At 38.8% G+C, this 14,527-nt stretch overlaps 2 protein-coding genes across 2 annotated transcripts; one reads left to right on the top strand and one right to left on the bottom strand.

The window, feature by feature from the left end:
- The first annotated feature begins 1,449 nt into the window (after positions 1-1,449).
- LOC107585533 (pleckstrin-2-like) lies at positions 1,450-8,458 on the top strand. The gene is made up of 9 exons (XM_016272580.1): positions 1,450-1,591; positions 1,686-1,850; positions 3,921-4,105; positions 4,184-4,275; positions 7,030-7,217; positions 7,318-7,419; positions 7,502-7,585; positions 7,708-7,786; positions 8,005-8,458. Exons 1-9 carry the CDS (start codon positions 1,535-1,537, stop codon positions 8,130-8,132), a joined length of 1,080 nt encoding a protein of 359 aa, XP_016128066.1. The 5' UTR covers positions 1,450-1,534; the 3' UTR covers positions 8,133-8,458.
- Positions 8,459-11,229: 2,771 nt separating this feature from the next.
- Positions 11,230-13,809, bottom strand: LOC107585488 (galectin-related protein B-like). Its single transcript, XM_016272518.1, has 4 exons — positions 13,683-13,809; positions 13,233-13,321; positions 11,936-12,125; positions 11,230-11,810 (listed from the first exon to the last, which is right to left on the bottom strand). Exons 1-4 carry the CDS (start codon positions 13,707-13,709, stop codon positions 11,667-11,669), a joined length of 450 nt encoding a protein of 149 aa, XP_016128004.1. The 5' UTR covers positions 13,710-13,809; the 3' UTR covers positions 11,230-11,666.
- Positions 13,810-14,527: the final 718 nt, after the last annotated feature.

Here is a 14,527-nt window from a genome sequence, read left to right as displayed (position 1 = left end):
AAGAAAAAAAAAAACCCCCCCCCCCCCCCTGCAAAAGTCTACTTCAAGTGACAAAAAATAAATAATAATAAACTTAAGAAATGATAGAAAAAAAGTCGATATGGTAATCATTCAAGTTAACATGGCAGGAATGTTTCTCTCTCTCAGGCGCGCGCTCACACACAAACACAAACAGCTGTGACCATGGGGGCTGTGTACCTTTGTCCTGTGTGTTTCAATTAAAAGTGGATCAGCAGGTCCGGGAGTCCAGGATCTGAAATCCTCACAAACTTCTTCAAACTAAGAATTGATTTATCTGCATCATCGCACCAACTACACCTTCCCCCACCTGACCCATGTTTTCAAACTTTCATTAAGATTTACAAGCACATGAAACATGAACTGCAGTCAGGGGATTTTGAATGGATCTGGTTTATGTTATGGAGCGGCATCGTTTTACCCCAAACAACAGATAACAAAAGTAAGCTGTGCAAATATTTCACAGAATCAGTTTTGAGTCGTCAGTTCCCAAATACTCAATTGCTGCGCGAGAGCACCATCTAGTGCACTACAAAGGGAATGAAAAAAGGAAAGAGCGTTTTTTTTTGGTAACTGCGGTTTGGCCGTGTTCCCGCTGTAGTCTACCATCTTCACACAGTTCATGTAGGAACATGGCCGCTAATTTCTGAGTTTATGATCCACACATAGATTGTGTAAGAATGTCTCAGCATAGCTATTCATGCCTGTTGGCAAATTCCAGTTTTATGTCAAAATTCGTGTGTGCGTCTGATTTGTAGTTTTGGTCTTGTTTGACTTGTTTACATTAACAGTAACATTCAGAATTCTGTAATATTCTGATGAAACATTCAGAACTAGGCTATACGATAACAGCTATGCTGACAATTACAAACAAACAACAACAACAAAAACTAACCTTGGTCTCCTCTCTGTAGCCTACATAAATTAAATTAATAACATTTCTAATGATCTGAATTTATTCTAAACATTAAACACTATATAATGTAACCTACAGTAGCTTCTTAATGTTAGTTGTTGTACTGTTACGGTTAGTGTTTACAGTTTTGACCAGTGAAATTAAATTTGTACATGACTTTCAAAACGCTATTTCCATGAGCTGCATTGCCATAGCAACAAACAAACATCCGGGCAGTGAATTTCTGAATCTCACCTGAACTAGATCAGTGACTCAGTCTGACTGCGTCTTGGTGACTCATGACAGCAGCCCCCCTTCAGTGAGTTCCCAACGGAGAGTTGTCATCATTGTTTTAGATGGAATAGAATCACATTTGGTTGATTCTAGTTTAATTAAACTTTACGAGTAAATTTTTTTTTCAACATTATTTTGATGTTTTCTCATCAAACTCATGCCCAGACCAAGTTTTCTTGCTCAGTGTTGATTGTGTGCCCTAAAACCCGGGGGCGCCGATGAGGTGCGCTCAATGACTCACAGTCCAAGACAGCAAGCTATAAAACACCTCATGAAGCGCTCACCTGCTTATCGAGACTACAGTTAGACTGGTGAAGTGGAGTTAACATGGGCACTGAGTCAGAAAATAACAGCGTTCTTAAAGAGGGGTTTCTGGTGAAAAGGGTAAGAGACTGAACTTTTTTTTTTATCCATACCCATACTGACAAATGAATTCATAATTGTTATTGTATTATTAACGCACGACGTTCATTTGTAGGGCCATGTGGTTCAAAATTGGAAAGCTCGTTGGTTTGTACTTAAACCTGACAGACTTCTGTATTATAAATATGAGGGCAGCAAACGGAATTCCTGCCATCGAGGGACCATAATGTTGAGCAACTCCAAAATCACATGTCCTTACCTGGAGTACGAAAACAGACCGGTAAGTAGTGTTTGACGTTATATATTTCCAACAAAATTTCGTAGCCACAAAAGCTACATGCACTAAATAGACACTCGCGATCATAAAAGTACAGTTCACTTATGAGGTAAGTAACCATAGCAACAATACGGCGGTCGCGCGCGTTCCGTTTAGATCAAGTCCCCAAGTCGACCCAAGTAAGTCGACATAACAAAGTTAGTAATGTCATACTCAGTTTATTATATAATACATACCACAAATTAGGTTTTAAAGCTGTTAATGTTATTGTTAAATGATAATGGCTTTAATTTTATTTATTGTAAATACTTTATATATTATTCATATAAAATTATAGTGCAGTTTTAGTTTTATAGTCCTCACTTGAGAGGATGTCTGAAGATATTGTAAGGTCAGTTGGTTATTTAGTCTACAAACAGATAGTTTTGAGAAGTGGCTCATCAGTGGTTTAGTTCAGATTACACCCTGAACACTGAACCAAACACTAGGAGTGTCTCAGAACAGCTGCAGCCTCAGGTTATGCTTTATTAACATTTCATTATTTTGTTTTGCAGTGCTAACATGCGCTAGCATGTCAGGAACACAGCTTTATTTCCCCCAGTAAATCTTTCAGATGTATTTGATTTATATTCCACATTGTGTAACAGCAGTAATCAAAACCAGAGTGATGGAGTTTTATGTGGCATGTTAATTCATATTTGTGCCAGTTTCATTAAAATAAAAAAACAGTGCTGTGTTGTGCTTAACACTTACAGTTTTTCTGAATTACTAAAACACTAAACCTCAATCTCAGAACCAAATTCTCATTAGCTTAAACCAATTTGTTGAATAAAGCACTCTTTCTGCTAAACCTTAAACACGTTCAGGCAGTTAGGCTCTATCTGCAAATCTCATGCACTCTTTTTGCAAAACTCTAAACACATTCTCATTGGCTTATCACACTGTGATGCATTTGCGCTGCAAAATGCTAAGCACAAGCGGCAAAAGTTAAACACAACTAAAGCACAGTTGTCATCGTTTACACACAACGATTCAAAATTGTTCACACTTGTTTCTAATGATGTGATCAAGCCAACTGTACAACATATGAGCCAGTTCCGAGTGCACAAGTGGCACAGGTGACTGAATGATTAAACGAACAGATGGAAACAATCTGAGAAGGAGAGGAGGAAGAGTACATGTAAGAAGTGGAGGATGAGGAGAGAAAGAGTAAGGTTTAGAGAGTGTTATCGAGGCTGGATCTGTCACACCAGAGGGTTGCTCTTTGTCTAGCAAAAAAGACTACATTACTTGTGATGTGGACAAAGTCCTCAGGCCGGACTCCAGCACAAAGACATGATGCTGAGACAGAATTAATCTCTCATTGACCCTGATTTTACGATTGCGCAACTTACAGTATTTGAGTGTAACATTAATTTAGAGTTTTATTTGACCTTTTTGGCCTTTGCAGTTGGACTGCAGTATTTTTGCAGTATCCAAGTGCTGAATATATACAAACATTCAGTACTATTCAATATTCAGCACAATACTATTCTTTCAGTACATACAGTAGGCCTATACAATATATTCAATTGTTGCAATTACTATACTTTTTTACAGAATTGCAAAATTTACTCTTACTCTTAATAAAATTTCTGTAATGTGCTGGATGCTGTGTTCTCCATTTTTCTCTGTAGTGTCTAATGAATGCTCTGTAGTGTTTATTTGTAGAGACCTGCACTATCGTGGGACCCAACGCAGCGCGAGACAGCACTTGATGGGCGAGTGCGGGTGCGGGCGAGTTTATATACTCGTGTGTGTGTGTGTGTGTGTGTGTGTGTGTGTGTGTGTGATCTGAGAGCACCGTTTGATTTTGTGTGCAAGTAAAATGGTTTTGCAGTGATTGTTTGATTTTGATGGAAGAGTCAGAGGTTTCGTGAATTTAGTTTGAGTATTTGGATTTGTGTTTAAGGTTTTGACAAAATGAGTGATGGTTTCAAGAAATGTGTTTTAGCAATTCAGAAAAACTAAAATATTTGTTTAGGGATGCGACTGAAGGCTTTTGTCATAGTAACCACATTTTACACTCTGCAGTTGGTGCTGAAGCTGCAGACTTCAGAGGAGCACTTTCTAGAGGCTTGCACTAGGGAGGAACGTGACGAATGGGCTGCAGCGATTGGTGCAGCGGTACAGAACCTCAGCTCTCATCATGCACAGACCCCCTCCCCATCACAAATGAAAGGTTCCACATCACTCCAGCTTCACAACGTCAACCTCAGGTAGCTATGTGTGTAGTTTTTCAATATATGCAAACATGTTTTTGTGACTCCATATTTAAACGTGTTTCTGTATATCAGTCAGGTGGTGGACTCCATGTATGACGTACACACTGGTATCCGGCTATGCAGTCATGTTGAGCAGGGCAGCTCTTACACCAACTGTTTCTCAGGTCAGACACTCCAAAAAACACACTGATCTAACACAATAAAACATTCTCTCCTGATATCGGAATCGTATTTTTTTTATTCACTCCTGTTCAAAGATTTGGGGTTGGTAAGATTAAAAAAAAGAAAAAAAAGAAGTCTCTTATGTTCACCAAGGCTGTATTTATTTGATCAAAAATGCAGTAAAAACAGCAATATTGTGAAATATTTTACCATTCTACCATATATATATATATATTCCTGTGATGGCAAAGATGAATTTTCAACAGCCATCACTCTAGTCTTTAATGTCACATGATCCTTCAGAAATCATTCTAATATGCTGATTTGATGCTCATAAAATAGCATTTATTTGAAATACATTATGTAATCTAAGTCTTTACTTTCACTTTTGATTATTTAAATGCATCCTTGCTGAATAAAAGTATTAATTTCTGTCAAGAAAAAATAATTCTAGCACCAAACTTTAAAGGTATAGTGGACTGTGTGTGTACGATGTACAACTGTATATTTGACTGTATAACATGATTCCCTTGCCTTTTAGACACCAATATCACTAGTTACTTTGTCTATTTTCTTTTCAACAAGTTGCTTGTTTAAATCAGTGTAATTGAAAGAATATGTTGAGTGAATCTGTTACGGAGTAACCAGAACATGAGACGTGCGGATCCATGTGCAAATCTACTCGTGTGTGTGTGTGTGTGTGTGTGTGTGTGTGTGTGTGATCTGAGAGCACCGTTTGATTTTGTGTGCAAGTAAAATGGTTTTGCAGTGATTGTTTGATTTTGATGGAAGAGTCAGAGGTTTCGTGAATTTAGTTTGAGTATTTGGATTTGTGTTTAAGGTTTTGACAAAATGAGTGATGGTTTCAAGAAATGTGTTTTAGCAATTCAGAAAAACTAAAATATTTGTTTAGGGATGCGACTGAAGGCTTTTGTCATAGTAACCACATTTTACACTCTGCAGTTGGTGCTGAAGCTGCAGACTTCAGAGGAGCACTTTCTAGAGGCTTGCACTAGGGAGGAACGTGACGAATGGGCTGCAGCGATTGGTGCAGCGGTACAGAACCTCAGCTCTCATCATGCACAGACCCCCTCCCCATCACAAATGAAAGGTTCCACATCACTCCAGCTTCACAACGTCAACCTCAGGTAGCTATGTGTGTAGTTTTTCAATATATGCAAACATGTTTTTGTGACTCCATATTTAAACGTGTTTCTGTATATCAGTCAGGTGGTGGACTCCATGTATGACGTACACACTGGTATCCGGCTATGCAGTCATGTTGAGCAGGGCAGCTCTTACACCAACTGTTTCTCAGGTCAGACACTCCAAAAAACACACTGATCTAACACAATAAAACATTCTCTCCTGATATCGGAATCGTATTTTTTTTATTCACTCCTGTTCAAAGATTTGGGGTTGGTAAGATTAAAAAAAAGAAAAAAAAGAAGTCTCTTATGTTCACCAAGGCTGTATTTATTTGATCAAAAATGCAGTAAAAACAGCAATATTGTGAAATATTTTACCATTCTACCATATATATATATATATTCCTGTGATGGCAAAGATGAATTTTCAACAGCCATCACTCTAGTCTTTAATGTCACATGATCCTTCAGAAATCATTCTAATATGCTGATTTGATGCTCATAAAATAGCATTTATTTGAAATACATTATGTAATCTAAGTCTTTACTTTCACTTTTGATTATTTAAATGCATCCTTGCTGAATAAAAGTATTAATTTCTGTCAAGAAAAAATAATTCTAGCACCAAACTTTAAAGGTATAGTGGACTGTGTGTGTACGATGTACAACTGTATATTTGACTGTATAACATGATTCCCTTGCCTTTTAGACACCAATATCACTAGTTACTTTGTCTATTTTCTTTTCAACAAGTTGCTTGTTTAAATCAGTGTAATTGAAAGAATATGTTGAGTGAATCTGTTACGGAGTAACCAGAACATGAGACGTGCGGATCCATGTGCAAATCTTTTATTAAAAGACGTGGTCACAAACACAGGCAGGGTCAAAACACCAGCGAACAGGTATGGTACGGGGGAAAACACAAGAGCAGTCCAGTAAACAGCCGTGGGTCGATTGACGGTGAACAATATCCAACAGGGCAAGGCAAAGAGAGATAATCCAGGTACATAGCAAGGTACATAGCAATAATCGAGGCAGGGGCAAACAGAGTCTGAAACAGCAAGACAAAAAGGGTAATCTGAAAACACGCAAGATTCTAAACACAGGAAAACAGGCAAGGCGAGACTATGACTATGATATGACTATGACTATGACTATGACTATGACTATGACTATGACTATGACTATGACTATGACTAGCAGAACTGGCTCCGTAAAGTGCTATCACTAGGAGAGTAAACACAGACAATACTCGGCGACTTGAGTAGGATCTGGGTAGATGTTATATAGTGTGTGTAATAGCGTTCAGGTGAGCGTGTGATTGGTTACAGCTGTGTGCAATCATTGCAATGGATGATGGGAAATGTAGTCCAAGGTATAGTGTAACAGTCTGTGTAGTGTGAGAGTTCATGTAGTGAGGGGGTGACCTCTGGTGGTGAGTGAACGGAAATTCATAGACCGGATTCGTGACAGAATCATTCACCCTGTCTGGAACTTGCAAACACAGACAAGCAGATTGATTTAAACAATGATAGGTTCCAGTGCTGTATATTAGCTCTGATTAATTTGAAGATGGGAACTAACTGTTTTTTGTTTCTGTGTGTGTAGGTGCAGCAGCGGTGGACTGGTTTGTGTTTAATAAGTTGGCACTGACTCGTGTGGAAGCAGTAACATTAGCCTCTGCACTGCTGGACGAGGCCTCCCTGCGGCCCATCGGGGTCAGGAGCGCAGACGCTCTTCGCAACGCAGCTCTAGGTGAACAGTTCCTCGATGACTCCACTGCACTCTACTGCTTTGTAAGTTTCAAATCTCTTTCTTGTTGTTTTATTCACTACTCGATGCTTTTGTAATTATGTATTCTAGATTTAAACCGAATGGATATGATTTCTCAAACAGTCCCAAAGCTTCCAGAAGAGAGGCAGTGTGAAAGCAGAGAAGTCTTGGTCTGCGGTGGAACTCAGTGGGAAAGTGGTGAAGAGAGGTTACCTGCTCAAACAGGTGAGCACTCCACTATAATTAGAAGTTTTGAACTGAAATGTGCTTATCTGTGATGCTAACAGTCTTTTTTTCTGTGTGTCAGGGGCACAAAGTGAAGAACTGGAAGGTGAGATTGTTTGTTCTGAGGGCAGAGCCTGGTTTTCTGCACTATTATGATCCTAGCAAGGTGAGAATGCCAACCTTCAATTCACATGCTGTATAAGTACATTTTTTACTAAAGTCTAAAGAAATCAAGTTATGTTTATTTTTGTGCTGGCTTGTTAATGTCCTGATGGCCACCTTTCTCAGGATGACCTCACTCCGGTTGGCAGTATATCTCTGCGTGGCTGTCTGGTGTCTGCTCTGGATGATAACGGCATACCGTCAGGTGAGTCAGAGTTACACCACAGAAGTGTCTGAAGTCTGATGACTACCTGTTTCACAATGAATATTTACAAAGCAATTCCAGATATGAATCAAAATTAAGTAGCCACAGACCGAAAACACTGAAGAGCAGTGATTTGGGTCTTGTCATGGTAGCAGTAATATTTACAGGTAAATACTGTAAAACACAAAAGCTAACGGTCACTTTCCTGTAATCTTCAGGTGTTAAAGGTAAAGTTCAGGGCAACCTCTTTAAAATCATCACTCAGACGGACACACACTATTACATCCAGGCCCCAACACACGAAGAGAGGATGGACTGGATCCAAGCTATTAGACAACTGACTTAATTAGGTAATTGTTGGTATTGTTAATTTTATTGCTAAATTGTTTGTTATTGCTAAATTTATGTTTCTGTCTGTCACACATCTATTTAGAAATCTTGTGCCGTTTTAGTAGTTGTCGATGTGGTGTTTGTGTATGTGCAAAGAAAACAGATATCCAGTGTTATACAGCTAGTAACAAATACAATATATATATATAAATTTAATAATAAAAAAGGTAATACATGTGGGGCCAGCACAAGGCCTCATTCAAGTCAGCATATAGAATATTTCCATTTAAAGGGGTCATACGATGCGATTTAAATTTTTCCTTTCTCTTTGGCGCGTTACAAGCTCTTGGTGCATAAAGAAGATCTGTAAAGTTGCAAAGACTAAAGTCTCAAATCCAAAGAGATATTCTTAAGACTTGTCCACGCCCTCCTAAAACGCCTCGTTTAAACACGCCCCCACATGTCTACGTCACTATGTGGGAAGATTTGCATAACGCCGCCCAAATGTTCACATAAAGAAAGAAGGCATAACTTTTATTCTCGCTGTAGTATTGTTGTTGCCGCCGCCACCATGTCGAGAAGGCGCTGTGTGTTTCGTTGTGAAAGCAAAACTACTTTGTTTGGCCTTCCAAAAGAGGACGATATCCGCTTCGTCATGCCTAGAGCTGATTCGTTCTGGTCGCTGAGGAAATACATCAACTTCGCGCTGTGGATCGCCGGATCGGCTTTCACCGTGAACGAAGCCCGGGTTCGTCACATGTGGTTGCTGCAAGCCCGCTGGACGCTCCTTCGTTGAATCTGCCGGCCGCGCCGTTCTCAAGTCTGCCTGCTGTTCCTCACTCAAGCCCGCTGTGTGACGCATTTTATGGAGGACTGTTTCCTGAACCTGTAGAGTAGCATACAATGGGTCTGTGCTCAAAGGCTGTTCTATAAAGTGGGGCAGTTCCAACTTTGCAAGGACAGTCTGGCGCTTCTGACTCACAGCCTATAAGAAAAATGTTTATATTTAAAGAATTTGCCACTGATGATTCTGCAAGCCCGCTGGACGCTCCTTCGTTGAATCTGCCGGCCGCGCCGTTCTCAAGTCTGCCTGCTGTTCCTCACTCAAGCCCGCTGTGTGACGCATTTTATGGAGGACTGTTTCCTGAACCTGTAGAGTAGCATACAATGGGTCTGTGCTCAAAGGCTGTTCTATAAAGTGGGGCAGTTCCAACTTTGCAAGGACAGTCTGGCGCTTCTGACTCACAGCCTATAAGAAAAATGTTTATATTTAAAGAATTTGCCACTGATGATTCAGTGTAGAATAGTGCCTGTTGTTTGTCGTTTCTCCGATCACAAATGCAGACATGGTTTTATGTTTACGCGGCGCGATACGCAACACGTAAAAACACAGTATAAGTCATTATAGTCAGTAATTATGTCCCCACTGGTTGCAACAAATGCCTAGTTTGTAATGGGTTTTATTGGATTTGTCTTGCCGTGCCGGGAGACGGCATCACAGACAATGTGTTAAGGGGCGTAACATTTCTGTCACATGCTTGAGGTATTCAGCCAATCACAACGCACTGGATAGCTGGCCAATCAGAGCACACCTCGCTTTTCAGACCGATCAGCTTTGTTAAAATGTACGCGTTTCAGAAAGGCGGGGCATAGAAGAGCAACAATAATGTACATTATGTGGAAAATAATGTTTTTTTGAACCTTAAACCGCATAAACACATTGCATTACAACAAATACACAACATAATGTTCTTTTTAGCAACGTCATATGACCCCTTTAAAATTCAGATTTTGCAGTCCAAAATGTAATGTTTTTTTTTTTTTTTCTTATGTTTGATATAATATACAGGTGGTAAAGCTTATACATTCAGTGAATGTACTTTGAATGCATAAATTATGATCATTGTGAAATTTATTTTGTAAAATAAAAGTTTTATTTGAGTAACTGTCATGTAGCAATCATATTTTTAATGTGCATACCTGCAGTTTTGTCATGGACCGTTAGCATGTTTTTACTTGCCTTCTGTTTGTCAGGGGAAAAGAACTGACTTCATTTCTTGCACAAATCCGTTGGTTTGTGGCTATGGTTCTAAAACACACACTATGTCTGAGCATATTTCTTGCTCTCTCTCTTTCAAACATGCCCAAATGCACACTTTTACATGCGCACACACACACACACGTTTGTTTTTGTGAATTGTGGGGACATTCCATAGGCGTAATGGTTTTTATACTGTACAAACTGTATGTGCTATTATTGCCCTACACCAAAACCTACCCCTTACAGGAAACTTTGTGCATTTTTACTTTCTCAAAAAAACTCACTCTGTATGATTTATAAGCATTTTGAAAAATGGGGACATGGGGTAATGTCCTCATAAGTCACCTTCTTCTTGTAATACCTATTTCATACCCATGTCATTATACAAATTTGTGTCTTCATGTTTAAAAAAAACGCACACGCACACACATTAATTAACTTAAATAATCAGATCTTCTTAAAAGTTCTTTAAGAAAAGTTTACTGTTTACAGTACATATTGCAATTATTAGATGTTAAAAGACATTCAAGTAAACCTTGCTATTTAACACATGCATTTGCAGCATTAAGTGTGTAGATAGACAGCACCAAGTACAGGCTTCAGATGGACTTTGAGTCCTTTTTTTTCAAATCAATACAATCGCAGGGAATTGCATTTTAAAGTGAACAATCGGGTGTCAATTATGAATCCTTAGGTTCTTAATGCTATCAATACTGTTTTGAAGTACATTCGAATGAACAAACAAAAATTATTCTCTTAGTTACTCTGTTCTGTTGAAATGATAACAAATTTTTCAGACCGGCAAACAATAAAACATTCCTGTAGCTCAAACTGTAGAGAATGTCACTACCAACACTAAGATTATAGGTTTGATTCTCAGGGAATGCAGGAACTGATCAAATGTATATCTTGAAGGCAATGCTTTGGATAAAAGCATCTGCCAAATGTGTAAATGCAAATAAATTTGAACTGCAACAATTACTGCTACAAGCACACCAAAAGTCCTCTACTGTATAAGTGCATCTAATGAAACAAATGAAGGCACTTTTGCTTCTGTATCAAAGAGCCAAAGAAACTAAATATCTAATCAAAAGCAAACAAAAATGTCAGGTAGTACATTATGTATTATAAAAACTATATGAAAGAAATCTATCTGTGCTAGTTTATGGCAAATCACTCTTAATTTGAATTTTTATGCTATCTGGATTTGTGCACATGAGGTAACACAACTCCTTCAGAAATGTGTCCAAACATATGCAAAACCATTTTAAAATGAACAGCCTCATTTGCCACTACAAATAAAAATCACTGGAGAAACTATATAAAATGGGCAATTAGTTCATCAAAACAAACAGACCCAACTGAAATAAGTTCTAGATGTTTTAAACGAACTGAGGGAGTTCTGGAACTTAAAGCCAATTGTGTACAGTACATTCAGGATTTTAAAACCTCAGCTCAGTTCCTTCTGTGAATAGTCTGTGTCATCTTGACAGACAATTCTTCACTTGCTCAAGCCACTTTAGTGAGCTGTAGGTCTCCATGGACTCTAAGAGCAGTGAGAGATGCGAGCGGAGTCAGTCTGTGAGTGAAACCACACAACGGCTGCCCATCCACCAGAATACGGAACTGCTGGTGCTCGCACACAATCTCCATCTGAGAGAGACACAAGATGGAAACAACATTATTGTGACACAATGGTGTGACATTACCAAAGATTTCAGCTTTGTTTCAACTTTATTAGCTGTATCAAACCCTCCAAACACACTCTGACTCTTTACCTTAAAGGGCTCTCCTGGAGCAAAGGGGAAGAAAGACAGGGCAGTTTCTGAAGCGCCCCACTGTCCTGACAGACGAGCGTTACGAAGCACAGCCTTTTGTGAAAAGTTCACCTTCAACTCCAGACCCACATCACCCTCGATTTCCTCATCCCCCTCCCCTTTAGACTGGCATGCCACTAAAACCACCATACTAAAGAGACAGACAGAAAAATATTTTTAACATCAATTTAAAAACAAACATATTTTTAACAGACTGTTAACAGAGTCAATTTTATGGAATCTGAGTTCTGCTCTTTGATCTGTGAAGCTCCAGATCAAATCACATTATGAACCAGCAGGTTTTGGGTTACCCCTAGTTGCCAAATATGACCATACATGTCCAGTCTGTTTTTATTTATTTTTCCCCCCAGATCTGGCTGGCTAAGCCTTCATGGGAATTTAACTTTTTCCCACACTGGCAAGACGGGAGTGGACAACAACAGCTGGAAAACCAAATGTATTGCACTGTAAAAAATACCAGTCATTTTAATTGAAAACAATGTTAAAACGTTATAGTAAAAACATAATAATAATAACAAAAAAATTATAACTTACTTGACAATACAATTTTACAGTCTGTTTTTAGAAGTAAAAGTATACATTTCCTCAAATTGTGGAGAAGAATGTGTATTCCCTGCTCAAACATCACATTTGTTTTGATCTTATTTTAAGTTATGAGAAGTTATTTACTTCTTATTTTTGCTATCAGTATACACCGTAAAAGTGGTAACCTGCAGTTTCTACCTGATTTAACCCATTAAGACTTGTTGGTATAAAATAATGTATACAGGTTGTTTCAGTGATAATATTTTTGACTTGAATAAAACCAGTTAATTTCGATGTTTACATTTTAAGTCACTTTTTTTCTGTGCATGTGGCTATATTGTATAGTATATGTATACAGTATAAGCTATTTACACAATATTAATATATTTACATAAAATATATATACTATACATTTATACATATAATATTATACAAAGACACACACACACACACAAATTGGTGTTTTCCCACATGCATTTAAAATGAGTTCTATGTCTAGTGTTCTCTGTTGGCACCCATGTTTTCTTTTGCTCCTGTGTGAACAGGAGACGGTAAAACGGTTTAATCCCCGATACAACTGGCTCATTGTGTTATCGCAGTGAAGGCGCGTCTCATCCTCAACGAACCAAGTCATTCAGGACGTGCGGATGTGACAGTGGACAAATGAACGCAAGAGCTGGCGAAGGCACAGACAGGTGTGTCTGATACGAACCTTTTGGGCTGCTTGTGAACAATACCCATCACTACCAGCCTCATGGTCGGCCGTAGACCCCCTTTGATCTCCCCAACATAGTCCTCCTCCTGCAGGAATAAGGTTTTAGTGTCATTCAAATATCTGATGCTATAGGCAGGCAAAATACGAAAAATTATTTATCAATGTACTGATTTAAAATCATCACGATATCTTAAACCCATCGCTGTGAGGCAAGAAGGATCAGAATAGGTCCTCAGACCATTCATCCTTTTTTAAAATGACAGTTTACAATTTTAATATGTAAATATAATCTAAACGAGTCGTAGCATTTATAAATGTAGCAGTCATTTATATGACAGATGTATCAATACAGAGTCAAATACATGAGCCCACAGGAAGCGTCACTGTTCCAACACAATCAATCAATCTCTGGCCGATAAACTCTAAAATCATCGTTATCATACTTACGTCTCGGATGTTCCCCTTATCTGTCATGCTTTCCTCTGTCGCAAATGGCTTTAGTTTAGTCGTGCAGGTGTTGCGTTTCAAGCGCGAGGACAATAGCTGTCATGCACGGGCCACGGAATTGATCATAGCAGTGCGCGAGACCGGCGTTGAATCTGCGAACCCCGCCTCGCGCCACTGCGTTTCCATAGTAACCATCACAGGCCAGGAGCGATGATGTCAAAAATACAGTAGCGACTTCGGCACATTTCAAAATGAATGCATGCATCTCTGCTTAATATGAGAGCATATACCAAGTCTCGTGATTCCAGAACAATACACTAGCCTACAAATTTTGTGAAACCAGACACGTTTTTATTTGAATTCTTTATTTGAATAATTACTATGCGTATTCTTAACCTATACATTCAATAATACGAAGATAAACACTAATTCACTTGGGAATAAGTTCGCATAATGGTGGAATCACAACATGGACAGCACACTCAAGAGACATAGCCTAATTCGCTCCCAGGTCCAACAACAGGTGTATTGTTTCACATTCCCATCTAACCAGTCCGGCACTTTGTTTCTGCGATATGTTTTTAGCACCCAGAGAGGGTTTCCAAGGCTTATGAACTCCAGATTACTGATCAGGTTTCCCTTCTCGAGGTTGTTTGTACACACAAGACCAGCATGTCAGCATGTTTCATTCTGACTCTCAGTACAGTTTCTCAGTTAAAATGTAAATAATTGATCTTGCCAAATAGAACAATTGTGGCATTAGAGTGCAGCAACAGAAACAAAATCAAGAACATATTTGAATTAGACATCTAGCAACAACTACCGATTTGTTAAATGTAATGTCA

The sequence above is a fragment of the Sinocyclocheilus grahami genome, unplaced genomic scaffold (assembly GCF_001515645.1).
Source record: "Sinocyclocheilus grahami isolate Dianchi unplaced genomic scaffold, SAMN03320097.WGS_v1.1 scaffold71.1, whole genome shotgun sequence".
NCBI classification, from domain to species: Eukaryota; Metazoa; Chordata; class Actinopteri; order Cypriniformes; family Cyprinidae; genus Sinocyclocheilus; species Sinocyclocheilus grahami.
This window is presented reverse-complemented; position numbering and strand designations above follow the sequence as displayed.

Coding starts and splice junctions, on each gene's coding strand:
- LOC107585533 (XM_016272580.1), top strand. CDS start 1,535: ATGGGCACTGAGTCAGAAAATAACAGCGTTCTTAAAGAGGGGTTTCTG. Junction 4,276..7,029: donor TTACACCAACTGTTTCTCAG/GTCAGACACTCC, acceptor CTGTGTGTGTAG/GTGCAGCAGCGGTGGACTGG. Junction 7,218..7,317: donor CCACTGCACTCTACTGCTTT/GTAAGTTTCAAA, acceptor TTTCTCAAACAG/TCCCAAAGCTTCCAGAAGAG.
- LOC107585488 (XM_016272518.1), bottom strand. CDS start 13,709: ATGACAGATAAGGGGAACATCCGAGAC. Junction 13,322..13,682: donor ATAAGGGGAACATCCGAGAC/GTAAGTATGATA, acceptor TTATTCCTGCAG/GAGGAGGACTATGTTGGGGA. Junction 12,126..13,232: donor GTTCACAAGCAGCCCAAAAG/GTTCGTATCAGA, acceptor CTGTCTCTTTAG/TATGGTGGTTTTAGTGGCAT.